The sequence below is a fragment of the Coturnix japonica genome, chromosome 16, assembly GCF_054131305.1.
Source record: "Coturnix japonica strain WE chromosome 16, WE-NBRP24, whole genome shotgun sequence".
Lineage (NCBI taxonomy): Eukaryota > Metazoa > Chordata > Aves > Galliformes > Phasianidae > Coturnix > Coturnix japonica.
In genome coordinates, this window is record NC_140678.1 from 935,642 (window position 1) to 951,381 (window position 15,740).

At 54.4% G+C, this 15,740-nt stretch overlaps 1 protein-coding gene and 1 long non-coding RNA gene across 5 annotated transcripts; one reads left to right on the forward strand and one right to left on the reverse strand.

The window, feature by feature from the left end:
- Positions 1 to 409: 409 nt before the first annotated feature.
- ATCAY (ATCAY kinesin light chain interacting caytaxin) lies at positions 410 to 10,332 on the reverse strand. 4 transcript variants are annotated; one of them, XM_015886775.3, is made up of 13 exons: positions 9,713 to 10,332; positions 8,827 to 8,941; positions 6,243 to 6,307; positions 5,725 to 5,946; positions 5,414 to 5,599; positions 5,083 to 5,185; positions 4,489 to 4,620; positions 4,104 to 4,190; positions 3,787 to 3,885; positions 3,512 to 3,547; positions 3,359 to 3,394; positions 2,784 to 2,819; positions 410 to 2,240 (listed from the first exon to the last, which is right to left on the reverse strand). In XM_015886775.3, the coding sequence occupies exons 2-13, from the start codon at positions 8,901 to 8,903 to the stop codon at positions 2,231 to 2,233; spliced, it is 1,089 nt and encodes a 362-aa protein (XP_015742261.1). In that variant the 5' UTR covers positions 8,904 to 8,941; positions 9,713 to 10,332; the 3' UTR covers positions 410 to 2,230. The 4 variants fall into 4 exon arrangements, with proteins under 4 accessions (XP_015742261.1, XP_015742262.1, XP_015742263.1 ...); XM_015886776.3 differs by having other exon boundaries at positions 2,784 to 2,816; positions 9,713 to 10,020; XM_015886777.3 differs by lacking the exons at positions 8,827 to 8,941; positions 9,713 to 10,332 and adding an exon at positions 7,240 to 7,518.
- On the forward strand, positions 9,492 to 11,717 carry LOC146758149 (uncharacterized). The gene is made up of 2 exons (XR_014935004.1): positions 9,492 to 9,798; positions 11,246 to 11,717. It is a non-coding gene; the product is annotated as an uncharacterized LOC146758149 (long non-coding RNA).
- Positions 11,718 to 15,740: the final 4,023 nt, after the last annotated feature.

Here is a 15,740-nt window from a genome sequence, read left to right on the forward strand (position 1 = left end):
TTATATATTCTGGGTTGGTTTGCTCTGGGCTGTGCCATGTACCCATCCACACCTCCAGTCCTTCAGCTGAAATACCCCCTGATCCCATTTATAAAGCACTCAGATGGACATCTCAGGTGTCTCACTGTATATCCTCATATTTACATGCACAGTTATATCCATGTGTATATTAATATACACATAATCTCACTATGTAAGTGAGATTAATGACAATCAGTCCCCATTGGCAGCTCTGTTCTAAGGTACAGCACAGAGATCCCTTTGGAAGGGCCATATGGACAGCACAGAGTGTGGTGAAAGCATCCCCAAAACACCCAGTGCTGTCACCCCTTTATTCAAGTCAATGTTCATTGAGTTTTGTGTATGGGGCTGAAGCCCCCCGAGGTACAGACACAAAGCAGGAGGTGGGTTATATTTCCTCGAGGATTACTCTTGTTTTTAATCAGGTGTCCACAGATTCTGATGGGATCATACAAAGCCAAAATAGAGCGGTACATACCGAGCAGCCATCGACCCCTCCAGCACAGTCCGGCCAGTTACAGACACTGTAGAAAAAGGGCTTGATTTTACATATGGGTTTGTGTCAAAAGGGCCAAAGAAGAACCCAATGATGGGGCTGCAGAGGAACTGGGGCAGGAGCAGCAGCTCCATCACCATTGGGTCAATGTGAGCTCATTGCTCATCGACTCCTTCCCTTTCCAGTGCCTGGATGTGTTCAGGAGGAGCTGTGCTGCCTTTCCATCCCGCTTTGCTTTCCTCATCCTCATGTCCTTGTGTCTCCCATCAGAAGGGTCTTTGGGAAGGAGAGCTGGGGGCGGCCCTAAAGCCATCAGCATTGCAGCACAGTTCATTATGGGATGCTGCCAACCCCACTGCTGCGTCCTCGGCAAAGAGTTTCACTCGGCCTCTGAATTGCTCTCAGAAACAATAAGTTAATGATATATTTTTCCTTGCTATCAAAATGCACTTTTTACACTGAGTTGTACTTAAATCCCTCCTGGGTTTGGCTGTAGCCTTGTGGATACAGGAGTCCCCATACCCACGGTGGGTTTAGCTGTACCCACACTCACTGGGCTGTGCCCAAACCACTCATGGCTCCAATGTTCTTTTCCATGTTGAAAGGGCTGCACAGAGACCCATCCAGGAACAGAGCATGGACACAGCACAAAAACCTTGTGAGAAATGAACACAGGGAGCAGCCCACGAAGTCAGTGCATCCTCATGGGGAACTCTGGGCCCAAAGGGATCTCATGGGGACATATAGAAACCCAGGATGGGTCGTCTTCAGGCCTGCAGCTTCTCTGAAGTCATAGACCCAATGTCTGTTCTTTGGAAAAGAATCAAAGGAAAGAATAAAAAGACCAGCCATAAAAACCCATTGAGCTCTTTGGGTACCGCTCGGGGTCACCAGGCGCTGTGCTTCATGGCCTGCAGGAATCCCTATTGCCAGTGATGCCCATGATGGTGCTTGCAGAAATCCACAGTTAATTCTGGGTTGCTGTGGGTTGGGGTTGCTGGGTGTGGGACCCACAGGTCTCCATCCACACTTGCTGTGCTGTGTGTGAGCTCGCTCCTTCTGAGCTGCTCACAGGGAGGTTCTGCAGGGGCTGCTCTGTGGGACCCTTCCCAAAGCTATTGGGGCCATAGAGGCAGAATGAGCACGGTGAAAACACAGCAGCGACCCACAGCAACAGCTCACTACGAGTTAATGAGCAGCAGATGAACGGAGGTCAAGGCTGAGAGGAGCGGTGGGCACTTGGCATTTACAGGAGGGAAATAAAGGGATAGAAAGGGGGGAAAATGGACTCTTTTCATTTCTTGCATTAGCGATCCCCTGGGGCAGCAGAGCGTCGCAGTGAGTTGGGACTGAAAAGAAGAATAGGTCTGTCCTTGGGCTGCTGGCAAATGGACCATGGGATGCTCTTTGCAAGGAGATGCAGCCTCCGTTTGCTCCGAGCTCTTTGCAGACCATTGTTGGATCCATTGGAACCCATCCTGAATATAAAAGAAGTGCTGTCCGTGGGGATATTTATCGTTGCTGTTGTTGTTGTTGGATGTCAGATGTGTCCCAGAAGTTTGGAGGACTTTATGCTGTGCAAACAGGGGAGGCCCCGCGACCTCATAGAGCTCAGAGCTGGGTGGTGGGAAGGTCTTGTACCCAAAGGTCATTTCCAAGGGGGGGTGCTGGGCTGCGTCGCTCTCTGCTCCCTTTGTCCCACGCTGCCTCCATTCATGGCATGCTGGGAAGGAACAGAGTGTAGGTTTGGGATGGTAAATCGCAATGCTTGGATCTCGTTGTGATGTCTGACCATATGGTTGTGAATGGGGGTAACCCTCCACTAAACACCAGTGGGTGGATGTGGTGCTGAGGGACACAGGGGGTGGGAGGTTGGGCTGGGTGACCTGAGAGGTTTCTTCCAGCCTTAATGGTTCTGTGGTCAGGGCTGAAGGGAAAGCCATGCACAGCTCGAATGGGAACTGGACTCCTCTATGGGCTTACATGAAGGCATACAAAGCTCACTGCGGGGTGACAGTGGCACTGAGTGCATCCCATGGACACCCATGGGTGTCCCATCCCCTGAGCCCAGGGTGACTGGGAAGGTGGGGGATCCCCTGGAATGGGTGGAACTGGGACATCTCCAAGGTCCCCTCCAACCAAAGTTATGATTCTGGGATGACACGCGTTGACCATATCACAAACATGGAGCTGTTCACATTGCACACTACAAACACAACAAAACCCCATAGCAGGGGGGGGGGCAGAAGGGAATGGGTGGTCCAACCTGGTTTCTTGATCCTCTGCAGGGGGTGCAGGCCTGCTGGGAAGAGAATCACAGACACAGTTAGTGAACCTGCCCTTTGGCCCCAGTGTCCCACATGTTCCCATTGCTCAGATGCGTCCTGGCCCATGTAACACACAGGGAGGGAAGGATGGGCTGCTCCCTTTCAGGAGCTGCTGAGGATAAAGCAAAGAGGCCAAAGCAGAGCTAACACCAGGCCAAGAGATCCTGGCATGGGATTTGGACACTGTCTTCCAAACCTCCCTAGAATTTTCCTTCCCATCTAATATTACAGCCTTTGGGGACACCCAAATGTGCCGGACGGCAGCACTTGGCCCTTTGCACATTCCCACTGTGCAGAAGCTGAAACTGAACGTTCCCAGTGCTGCTGGCTCTGCTCCACGACCCAGTGGCTCTGCCAGCTTATAGAGGTGACAGACAGGGCTGGGGATCCAGGCACACAAATGAAGGTCAGCAGCGAAGCAGCAACAAAAGCAGGGCTCGCTGTGACCCCATTCTCATCCCAAGAACAACCCAGGTATTTTCTAAGTGAGGGATAGATAGGAAGGAGTCATTACCTTTCCCTTTCAGCCACTTCTTGTTTCTCTTCTGCCCTGTAAACAAAATATATTGCATTTCAAATCTATTGCATTCTGAGAGAACAGAGAGAGAAGAAGGGCAGTGATTTCCTGAGTGAAGGAACCAGCCCTCCTCCCCATGAGCAGTTCTACCTTTCTCTCCTGGCCTTGATCCTCTCTTCTTCGTATCTGCAATGAACAGGAAAGGCTCCTTTAGCATCACCCCCTCTGCACCGCTCGCTGTCAGCAGAATGCAGTGTTTGCTTTCCATGCTTTGGCTCAGGACAGCAGGGAGGTGTCTGCACACCATTGCTGGGCACACACAGCCCCTAAGCCAACGTCCACCCCAGGCTCCGTGCTCCCAACGTGCAGCTTTGGACCCAACACAGTGTCTCCCTCCATCAGTGTTTGCATCCCGTGGTACTCACTGCAAGACACAGTCTGGGATCTGGACGTGCTCCATGGGGATGAGCTGCTCCAGCTCCTCCAGGCTGTGAACGTATTGGATCTTATTGATGAATTTCACGCTGGTAGAGGAAGAGAAGGAGTGTGAGACTTTGGTTTGCTTTTCCCTCTGCAGGAATTCTAATGGGAGCGTGGAGCTCTGCACCTCTGTGCCCATCTCCTCCTCCCCTCCTCTCTGTGCTCCCTCCTCTTTGTGGTCTCACTTTGAGCTGAGCAGGAGATGAATGCAATTCAGTTCTCATTCTGAAACCATCCACATTTTGGAGTGAGTTACATTTACCTGATGAAGGGCCTGGAAATAGCCAGCACTGTCCGGATGAACCAGGAGGGATGCACAATGATCAGGGCTTTGAGGTTCTTCCGCAGCCTAGAGGGAAACCATGGGATAGAACTCAAACTCCTCATCTATGAGTGCTTGGGGGGCTCCATGGTGTTGAGGAGCCACACGTGGGGGTCTCCAACCCAAACCTATAGGAGCACTGAGATGGCAGCTTGTAGGATGCTGGGGTCCCTATGTGGACCTCAGAATAGGAGGCTCAGGGGAGACCTCAGCACTCCCTACAGCAGTGTGGGTGGGATGGGTTGGGGGTTGTGGAGGTCTTTTCCAAGCTGAATGACTCTGAAAGCAGTGAGGGATGTGGGCAGAGGGCAGTGGAGTCTCTTACCTTCTGTCTATCATCTGGTAGCACTTCTTAAGCCACCCCAACCCCGGCATCCTCCTCCTTGGTGTCGCTCCATTCAGGTACACAATCATGTAGTCCTCGGCCACCAGCAGCTCCAGGCTGCTGATCACGTAGCTGCAGGATGGTCAGAAGCAACAGGGACGTGAGGCTCAGAGAAGGCACTGCAAGGTCTATCCATCATCCCAAAGGGACTCTGGATCCCTCCTCCGCACACCAGACTCCCCTGGCACCGTATTTCCAGTGGTTACCCATTCTTGTTGGCACAGTGCACACATCAGTAGATGTCTCTGCACCATTTTGCTGCCCAGAGCAGCAGCTACAAGCTGTTCAGTGCCCTGTGGCCATTCCCGACTCCATCACCAGCATAATTAACACTGAATGTCTGAACGCTCTGACTTATCCGCCTTGTTTGTGAGCACTGAGGGCATCTCAGTGCAGTGATGTTCCCCCCCAGCTGCGCCCTGCAGATGTTTGGCCCCAATTCAAGCTCCTTCCAGCTGAGGTTCTGATGCAATGAGCACGTGGCAGCCCCAGGGGCCCAGGCTGCCTCCTTGCCCTCCCCTCCCATCCACTTACAGGAAGAGGTTCTCCATGATATAGTGGTAATCAGCCAGGTTGCTGTCTGGCAGGTAGCAGGCAGCAAAGACAATGATGGCATTGAGTCCTTCTCCGTAGTACCCTGGAAAAAAGGCACAGGCACCATCAGCTGCTTCTTCCAGCAAAGATCTGCTGGTAACTTTGGATCTGTGCTGCTTCCTGGGGCTCTGCTCAGCTCTGGGGAAGCATCTGTCCCTGTGTTGGACCTTGGTCACAGCAGCACAAAGGAACAGCAGCGTTTCCCTACAAGTCCCCAACCCAAAGGGCACAGCTGACAGATGTCAACCAGCCTCCAAAGCATCCCCCTCACCTCCATGTGTCACCACCCTCATGTAGGGTTTGATCATCTGCAGGTCGATGCGGTGCTCCTGCTCCCCAATGATGACGGTCCTCCAGAGCCTCCCATTAGTTGCGCTCCCATCCTCCGTCCCTCCATCCCCAAACAGATCCGCGCTGTCCCCAGGCATATTCTTGGCTGTGGCCACAGGGGTGTCATCTGGCAAAGGGACAAACCTTATACATAACCCCAAGCTGCCACCTGTGAGCCCTGAAAGCACCATTTCTAACAGCAAACAGTGCCAGAAGGGGTGAAAGTGATGCCACCCTTCACCATCCTCATACCTTCCCATTCCAGCTCGTTCCCATTGCCCAGGAATTCGAGGGAATCCGTCTCGTCGGGCGTTTCGATGTCATCCACATTGATATCCAGATCATCCGGCGTGTCCAAGAAGTCATCGGACAGGATGGAACCTTCACTCTGGTCCAGGGAAATGTTGATTTCAGGTGCCACGAGCGTCTTCCGCTTACGGTGCGCCCCGTTAAAGTTTAAGGTATGAGGGGGAGCTGGAGTCAAAAGGAAAACAAGGGACAGGTTGTCCTGGCCCTGCATCCTCCCTGCCAGCCGTGCTGAGCTCCTTCATCCTATTCCAGGTGATGCTTTGTGGGTATGGTTGGATGGAAGAGCTGATGATCCCAATTTCCCCACCCTGGTTTTGTGCCAAAGATCCCCAAAATGAGATCTGCTTCCTCTCCTGAATGGGTGTTTTGGTGGAGGCTCCATGGAAATGCCTTGTGCCCCATCTGTCACCCCATTGGGTTTGTGCTCCCCTGGGATACCATTAAGGCAGGCTGCTACTTACAGGATGTGTGCTCGTCCTCTGCGGGGCTGCCCAGCGACTCCATGCCGGTCTCTTCTGGGAGAGGTCTGCAGGGAAGCAGCAAAGTTGGGAAATAAGGGATTGTTGGGAGAAAATCACCCCATGGAGAGAACCAGGGATGTCGTGTGGAGCTGAGCAGCACTGCTCACCCTGAGTCAGGCACTGCCTGGGCATTTTCCCCTTTAATTTGTATTGGAAATGGTGCCTTTCCCTGGTGTTAACAGGGGGAGACATTTTGCAACCTTTTTATTGCATCAGGCCCAAACCCCATAGGCCCCATGGCACCTTCATGACATCTGTGGGTTCCCAAACCCCACTGACCCCACAGCACCTTCATGGGGTCAATGGGTTTCCAAATCCCTTTTTATCCCATGGCACATCATAACATCATTATAATCCCACCGACCCCATGGCACGTTCATGGCATCAATGGGCTGTATGAAGAGGGGCTGTATAAGGTGGGTCCGTCTGAGCCCTCCTTGTTTCCCCACCCCTCATTGGCAGCTCCCAGCAGCAGGGGAATGAGCTTAAAACCTGCATGCTGGGATGTCCCCGGGGTGAAACATGGGGGGAAAAACTCGAACATTTTTAATGAGAACGGGGATGGGACAGGGATGGATCCCATAGGGATGAATGCCGCCGTGCCAGCTGCAGGACGCTGCCCCACCAGCCGAATTAAACCACGCACATCTTCGGAGGGAGGGCTAATCCTCCCCGAGCTTCTGTTGTTTATTCATAAGAGCTGATCAAAGCCCTCGATCCCACACGGGCCGCCAGCAAAGGCCCCGCAGCCCCCTGCCCACCCCCAGCACCTGCCCACCCCCCCCCCCCCCCAACCCTCCCCCATCCTGCTGTTGTCTCCACGGCTGTTTATCCAACCACGCACCAGGAAAGGAGGGGAAAGGGACAGAAAGGGACAGCACGATTACCCAAGGAGCGGTAATCCCGATGTCAGATGCAAAGAGGAAAGGTTTCTTACCTTCCCGAAGGGGGATGGGATCACCGCCCCCACCCCCAACCTGGCTCTGCCTCCCCCCGCGGCTCTAAGGCTCCGTGAGGACCAGGACCACCATCCTGCTCAGCACTGATGCCCAACACCCACACCCCGATGTGGGATGCGATGGGTGCACAGCGAACCCAAAGAGCCCAGAGAGCCCAAAGAGCACGGTGAGCACGGTGAGCACGGTGAGCACAGTGAGCATGCTCCCACCCCACAGCACCGCGTCACAGCATCGCAGCACCACGGCATCACAGCACCAGAGCATCACAGCATCATGGCAGCCACCGTGCAGCCAGCAAGGGAGGACCCCCCTCCTCCCCATGTCCCAGTCTATCAGCACCTTGGCATCACACCTCACCCCATGTCTGCATAGAAAGGGCTGGGAACGGCTCTTGGGCAGGAGCTGTGTTCAGTGCCCAGCCTGGAGCTCGCTATAGGATGGAGGCATCGCTCCATTGCAGCTAAACCAGCTCCTGATTTAATCCCTTTGTGGCAGATCCTGCACTCATCCCCTGTCCCTTGTCCCACATCCCTCGGCCTCTCCCCACTTTGCATTAAGGAGCTGCATTACTGGCTCCCTTTGCTGCTGCACGGCGAGGTGCAGCTCATCCCTCCTCCATCCATTTGGGGAGCATTGAGTGTCACACCATCCTGCTGCCCCACACTGCCCAGGTGAGCCCAATGCATGCACAGAGCTCTGCATGGCCCACAGCAGGAAGAGAAACCTCCCCCAGAAACACAGGACCCGGCTGTGTCCCCCCTCCCCTCTGCTTTTGGCACAGAGATGCTCCCACCAACGCTGCAGCTGCGCTCGGGGTGAACAGAGCAGTGCTCATCCTCCAGCCCTGAAGGACACAGCGGGGCCTTTCAGGGCTGCACGTGCCATCCCACAGCACACACTGCGCCTCTGTGCCACCGACACTGCCACCCTGTGGGTTCAGCTGCAGCTGGGAGGGGGCACAGCCTCCCCCAGAGCCCCTGGTCTGTGCTGCTGGGATGTGTTGGTCGTGGGGAGGGGATGTCGCCTCTGTCTGCTGGGGTGGGGGATGTGGGGTCCCATAAGGTGGCACCAGGCGACATGGGGTACTCAGTGTCCCAATGGGATGGGTGATATAGGGTCCCATAGTGACAACAGGTGCCATAGGGGACAGGTGACAGAGGTCCAGTGTGTAGGTGGCACCAGGTGACATGGGGTGCCAAGGAGACAGGTGACACTGGGCCAGATTCTGCCACTTGGTCTTCCTGTCCCAATGGCTCTGGTTCCACTTCGCTCCATTTGGGAAGCAGGACACAGAGCTCAGCCCTCCAACCCTCCATCCATCCATCCCTCCATCCATCCATCCATCCATCCATCCATCCATCCATCCATCCACCCATCCACCCATCCATCCATCCATCCATCCACCCATCCATCCACCCATCCATCCATCCATCCATCCATCCATCCATCCATCCATCCATCCATCCATCCATCCACCCATCCATCCACCCATCCATCCATCCATCCATCCATCCATCCATCCATCCATCCATCCATCCATCCATCCATCCCTGTTGCTTCCCTACCCGGGGAAGTCCTCATCCTGCCACTCCTCCTTCACATCCACGTTCTCCATCCTCAAAGTGGCTTCTGTGGTTCCCATCACGCTCAGGAGGAGTTTCCCGTGAGGAAGGGCTCAGTCTGGAAGGTAGAAGGGTGAGAGGTGAGGTCAGGATGGAGCACACTTGGATAAACCACAGCCAAAAACAGGAGCAGCTCAGATGGAGGTGTGAGATCAGGCAGCACAGATCCACACCCAGGGCCTTGTTCTCATGGACACCAACCCTGACAGCGCCTTCAGACTGTATGTAAATATATTTGCCACCCTTAGAAGGTTCCAGCAGGAGCTGAGCCTCCGTTCCTATTTCCCAGGAGCACACACGTGCTGTGTGTGACCCCCCCCCCGGGGCCCCACACTCAGCCCCACTCAGGGCAGACCCACAGCCCCCAATCCGGGGGGCTGCCCCCCACACTGCATGGAATGCACTCGGGATGGAGCGGTGGGTGCAGCACTGACTCCTCTGCTGCAGCTCTCCCTGAGCTCAGCCCGGTGCTGTCGGTGTGCCCAGATGTGGGCAGTGCCCCACATCTATGGGGCAGGAGGCCGGCGTTGATTTCCCAGCCCGCTGCCATCAGGCTCTTTTCCTCTCGCCCTCAGGCTGCGCAAGAAGGATGGGGGAAGAGGGGGGGTGGGAAGGACGCCCGTCTGCGCACATCTGCTCCGAAGGAATGAAGCGGCGAATGGACCGAGCAGGGCGCATCCCTCCCGCACCTCTCCCTCTCCTCCCACCGCACACATTGCGCATCCCGTCCATTCACGGCCCCATTTTGGCTCTTGACGGACCCCACATCAGCCCTCACAGCTGTACCCGCAGCCCCCCAAAGCCCCGCGGAGGTGCCGTCCTCACTCACCGTCGCTGCGGTTAAAAGGGAGCAACGCCGCACATTCCCCCCGGGATCGTCGCTCGGGGGGTGCGGGGATGTGCGGGTACATCCAGGTGGGTCCCCGCTGCAGGAGCCGCTCTGGGGGTGTCACTGGGGGGGTTTTGCTTTGTATCCTTCCATGGCGGCTCCTTCTCCGCCTCCGGAGGTGTTTGCGATGTTTTCCTCGGCGCTCTGAATTCAGCTCATTGCAGTGCTTTGTGTGCGGGGAGGATGGCGGTGGTGACAGAGAGGGGGTGTCGTAGGAGATGGGTGGAGAGAGGGAGCCCAAAGCAGCCCCCCCCCCCCCCCAAAGCCACCGCTCCTCCCATTGGCTGCGAGGCACCAAATCTCTCCCAGCTCTTCCCCGGGGCGGCTGATGCTGCCGTGCCCATTGCCGGTGTGCCATCACCTATCAGATGAGGCCCCACGGGAGGTGTGGGGCTGGGTGAGCCGGTCCCATGGGAGATGTGGGGCTGGGGAGCTGAGGGGAGGGCTGGGAAGGGGTGTGCTTCGTAATGCGGTGATGAGGAGAAACGTGAATCCAGCAAGGGAGAGTTCTGCTGCGTCAGATGCATCCTGCCTTGAGCCGCTCTGTGCTCACACCTTCTGGTGCTGAGCAAACGCTCCCGTCGCTTCCAGGATGTCAGCAGCACCCTGAGGGCTCTGCAGATTCCTTTGCAAGAAGAGGCAGAGATTTCTGTCTCAGATTGGGCTCAGATTGGCACCATCTGCTCCCCGGGCTGCTGCACCAACACATCTCCACTCATTGAGCAGTTCTTCCTCACACCCAGCCTGACCTTCCCCTGGTGCAATGTGAGCCCGTCACCCCTCATCCTATTGCTGTTACCTGGGAATAGAGGCCAACAAAGGGATGGTTCCCCTATTGGGCTTTGGGGTGGTTCCTCCTTTGGGCTTTGGGGTGGTACCCACTTTAGGTTTTGGTCTCCTATTTCCATACACTCCCCTCACCTGGAATAGCACATTCACACGTTGCCTTTTTCAGGGCCTCATGTTTAGGGAAGGGAAGGATGGTGTGTCCCTGTTGGGAAGATCATCTCCCTTCCATTTCCCCCACTGCGATGTCGGTGCTGGGCAGCAATGGGCACTTTGCAGTGCTGCAGGGTCTCCAGTTGATTTTCTGACACGTGTCAGCTCGCCTTGCTTAGAAGTGTTGATGTTATTATGACAAACACATGATGATTTCAGCATGACGGGGTTGTAGGAGGAAAGGTGCTTTGGCTGCAGGAGATGCACAGAATGGGCTGCAGAGGGCCCTCAGCACCAGGAGATGTGCAGCTCATGAGTTGCTCATGTCTGGGAATGTGTGCACGCAGCCGTGCAGCTTCCAGCAGTCTGGTAGTGTTTAGGGCATTGAAAATGTGGGCAGGGAACTGAAATGTTTGGGGCTGGCAGAGCATCCCGGATTGAGGCTGCTGCTCGGCTCTTGGGGATGGAGAGCTCTGAGGGTTCCACACTAAGGGATCTCTCTCCATTCTCTCTCCTGTTCCCCGACCCCAACAGGTGGAGACCAAAGAACTACGGAATGGTTGGAAGGGACCTCAAAGACACAGCCTGAATGCCCAAATATCAACCATCCGTAACACATTTCCACCTCTTTTTGACCAACACAACCACTGCAGGATGCTCAGGGCGAGAGCCCATTGGGTTTTGATGATGTCTAAGGATGGACAGCCCACATCATCTCTATAAACCATCCTGGCTGCTCTTCCAGTAAGGGGAAACAATGATTTTCCCACTCTGCTTAAAGGGAATTCATTTCAGCTCATGGCCCAGCTCCTCTCCTCCACTCACCGGGCACCACCAAGTCTGTGTCCAATCACACAGAGCCGGCCTGCCCTAAACTGAGATGAAACATTGGTTTATAAGGAGAAATAAAAGGTTATTTTGGTCCCTTTGAAATTATTTACAACTTCGGTTTGTGTTTAAAATGAAAATAAATTAAATAAATAAGGAGTATTTTGAGGATGAAGAACTGCAGGCTTTTGGATAGGCTTGAAATGAAACTCCTGACGTTTTCCCGCGCTGTGACGTTCTCCATTCGCAATTTTCCTGCCTTTAATTAATGAGGAGGGGACTGAAGTGCCTCAAAATATACATCTGAAAACAGAGAGACGTATTTATGGGACAACCAACTGCTTCCATGTCCTCTGCATAAGGAAGGAAAATGTTTCACTGTGATGAATGGGGAGGTTTTGCTTTGGGTGGGTTGATGGAGCTCCTCTTTCTCCTCTGGTTTGAAACACGAGGCTGCTTTTTATCTTTCCCTTTGGTGTGTGTTCTACGCTCGGCCCCACAATCAGAACTGCTCAGCAGCAAAGAGATGTCATGGGTCAGAGGCAGAGAGAACGGATCTCCTCCCTCATGCCCTTTGCATAGGACAGAAGGTGATCCCGGTGGTTTGATTGGAGGGATTCATGCAGAGGGATTTAATCTGCTTAGAATTATCCTCCCCACAAAAGGGAGCCGCTGGTGATGGATTTGCAGGGTGAGCCCCGTGACATATTGTGTGCTGAGACAGCTTTGCACCTGCCCGGCTCTCGGAGCCGTCTCCACTTCAAAGCAGGCGAGCTCTCCATCACCAGACGTCTCAGGGTGCAAAGGGATGGCGGGACGGGGCAGAGGTTGTCTTCCTTTTCATCTTGATGTATTCATCAGTGCCAGCTACATCCACACCTGCGTTCTGTATGGGCTGGCGTTAAGGAGCACAGATACATTCTTGTGTTGATGTTTGGCCTCAGCTTTGTCCCTTCCTGATGGGAATGAAGACATTAGGACTGGGGAACCAGGGGGTGCACTCTGGTTATAGGGCATGGCCCCATTGTACCCCGATCTTTCCAGCGGATCTGAAGGGGTCACTGGTGCTGCTCTGTCTTGTGGAGGTTTGAGCTTGTAGCAGCGGGGCTCAGTTGTACCATGGGAGAAGGATCAACCATCATGTTAGGGGAGATCTGCAAGGGTCTCTGTGATGTCTGTGCTGGATTCCTTCTGAAGACTTCGGATTTGGGACCTTGTTGGGAAGCTGTTCCTGATGTGGGCTCCTCAGAACCACCTGGAGCAACACAAACACTTTCCCTTAGAGCTCCTTAAGCTCCTATGGAGTTTGGAGCCAGCACAGAAGGCTCTTGTGTTTTATTATCTAGCAATGAACATTTATGATCACTGCTGCTCACAAAGGAGCGCATCCCTGCAGCAGGTCTTCAGGTGGTGACAGCAATGGGATGGATTTTGCCATCAGTTTGATGGGGAACGTTTCTCGCTCATGGATTCCCAAACCTGTTGACAGCTGACATCCAGATAAGGGCTGCCCCCATCAAACACCCCATGACCTTGACATCCATGTGCGCAGGGTTAATGAGGGCTTTGCTTTGCCTCCACCTTCACGTTTGCTGATTAATTCCAGCCAGGTGTCAACAGTCCAGGTCTTAAAACAGCCATCAGGGGAAGCGTCTGGGAACATTTAGTTTGGCTTCACTCTGCAATTCCAAGTATGGGTAAATATTTGCACCTCTGCGGCTGTGAGACACCTTTGAGATATGGAGGTAATTATGGTAGGAGCTCGATCTGAGCCAAGAAGGCGGATTTCACGGGGAGCAGCGCTGGTTCAGGGGCTGTGGATCTGTCTGGGTGGTCGCATGGCAGGTCATGGGGTGGGGGCTCTGGGCGCTGTCGGGCCGTGGTTGGGATTCAGACGTGCTTCCACCCCTTTCACCCCCCACTGATCCTCAGCTCGGTGCTTTCTGAGCTGCTCTTCCCCCCCAAATGGTCCATTTGACATGGGAGAGCGAGGAGCAGAAATGCAGGCGCAGAGCGCACAGACGTGTGTAGCCCTGGGGTGCACAGCACACAGAGCTGCGTGGCTCAACCAGCCCAGCTGACACGCTTCGTTTTGGGCCATTTCCTCTTTCCAGCCGGGTTAGCTCAAGAGCTGCTTCTTCCCACTGGAGAAACCAATGGCTTCAGCTGTACGTCCTGCAGGGATACCACCTTAATGTCTTTCAGCAGCATGGAGAAGAGAAGAGATAGAGATGGGCTGCAGGAGCGGTGTGGTCTCTCCATCTTCTCTCCATCATCATGCAGAGATGCTTGTGCTGTGCTATGGGATCTGCAGCGCATTACTGTAAGCACTCCAATGGCATTTCCACCTTCAAGTGATCACAATAACGCTCGTAAAGCGCGGCCCAGCGTGAAGTAGTTATGAATTATTCTACTTAAGGTGGAAAAAAAAGGAGGGGTGGGGGGGGAGAAATAATAATAAGAAGCAAAGAGCTGGGCTGAGCGAATAGCTCTGGAAGAGCAATAAATTTAGAGGAATCATATTGCAGAGGGTTCTTTGTCGGGTGCAGTAAATGGAACAGTTATAGCTTTGGTGGGTACATTTGCTCCGAGTGTTTTTGAAGCAGAGGACCTTTGAAATAAGTTATAACTTTGTTTGTTCTTTTATTATTATTGTTATTTCCCCTCCCTTTTGTTTCCAGCTCTCCAGCAGACTCTGGCAGAGGGTTTGCGCTTGTGGAGGTGTGAGAGCAGAGCCACGTTTGGGCACGGCCAAGGGATGCTGTGATGGAGATCCTGCAGCATCCTGCCCTGCTCCTTCCCCAGCTGCCGGGAAGGGCTGATTCAAGCAGCAGGAATGCAGACACCATCCCCTGCTGCAGACACCATCCCCATGTGGTTGGTTGGTGGTTGTTTTGGGGTGGTTTTTTTGCTCCTTTGCTAGGTACTGTGAGTGACCTGAAGCAAAGCCTCAGCTCGTAAATCCTCACCGCTGCCAGGACCGGGAGGGTTTTCTTCCCTCTGTCAAACTCAGTCATCAAATCCCCTCAAACACGTCTTTAATTGAGTAACTGGGGGCTGTAATATTCCCTCTGGGCCACGCGCCGTGTGCTGTGCAGGCAGCAGGGAGATGCTGGCTCCCATCCCCTGGTGTGAGTGACGCCAAGCAGCAGCTCCTCCTGGAAGCACTTAGTGCTGCTGGGTCGGGGCACCCACATGGGAGCGATTTGGGGCGACGCCTGCAGAGCGCAGCGGCTCCGGCTGTGCTCCCCTGGGGCTGAGATGGTGGGGCTGGGGGGTGGGATGCTGTCGGTCCTCATTAAAATGAAGAAAGATGGAGCAGTAATGAGGCTATGATGGAAATCACAGTGCTGGGAATGGTGATGGGTGCTGGGGCAATTTGTCCCCTGGCTGTGAACTCACAAGTTGCACAAGTGAAGGGAAAGGAGCAAGGTGTGGATGTTCCCTCGCCCCATCCTGGCTCCCCACAGCTCCTTAGGGTCCTTCCAGCAGGGGAGGATGGAAGCCACACATCGTGTGCTGGGAGAGCAGGAGGTGCTCTCATTGTGACCTCCAGCAGATGGATCCTGCCAGAAATCCTGCAGCACTCGGTGTCCCTGTCTGCCAGGATGGTTATCACTCACTGCGCTCACTGCAGCCACATCTGACATCCCCAGAAATGCTCCGTCACATTTTGGAACAAGCTACATCCTTGGCTTCTCCACCACCCCCGTCCTGCATTCAGAGCACTGATGGACCTGAGGGTGCTCACGGGGAGGTGCAGAACCCAGAAGATGCTCAGCTCCTCATCAAGGCAAACTCCCACAGCCTGTGCCTTGCTGTGCAAGGGGAAAGCTCCCTCCTCACAGCCCCGTGTATTGGAACAGCTCAGGAGGTGCCTGGGGTCTAATCCAAAACAGTAGGATGGTGTGAAATAGGCTCCTGGAGGGCCCTCCCGCGGCGCTGGCTGCAGATCAGAGGAGCTCAGTGCAGGGCAGGCTGCCAGCCCACGGCTGGGGGATCCAGGGCTTGACTGCGGGTCGGGGCTCACATGGAGATGGAATCCCTTCTGTTGCTGCCACACAGGACATGGGGCACCTGGGTGAGATTGATGTGGGATAACAGTTTGCTCCCTGTGGTTATCATTGGGTCCCTTTGATCCTCTGGATCCCTGAGTGAGGAAGGTGCCAGATCAGCTGAGGCCATCCTGAGAGCAGTGTTA

What these genes read in the sequence shown, in the direction of transcription:
- ATCAY (XM_015886775.3), bottom strand. Translation starts at nt 8,903, where the DNA reads ATGGGAACCACAGAAGCCACTTTGAGGATGGAGAACGTGGATGTGAAG. An exon ending in GAACGAGCTGGAATGGGAAG is followed by an intron (nt 5,600 to 5,724) that starts GTATGAGGATGG and finishes TCCCTTTGCCAG; the next exon opens with ATGACACCCCTGTGGCCACA. An exon ending in GAAGTGGCTGAAAGGGAAAG is followed by an intron (nt 2,820 to 3,358) that starts GTAATGACTCCT and finishes TTCTCTTCCCAG; the next exon opens with CAGGCCTGCACCCCCTGCAG.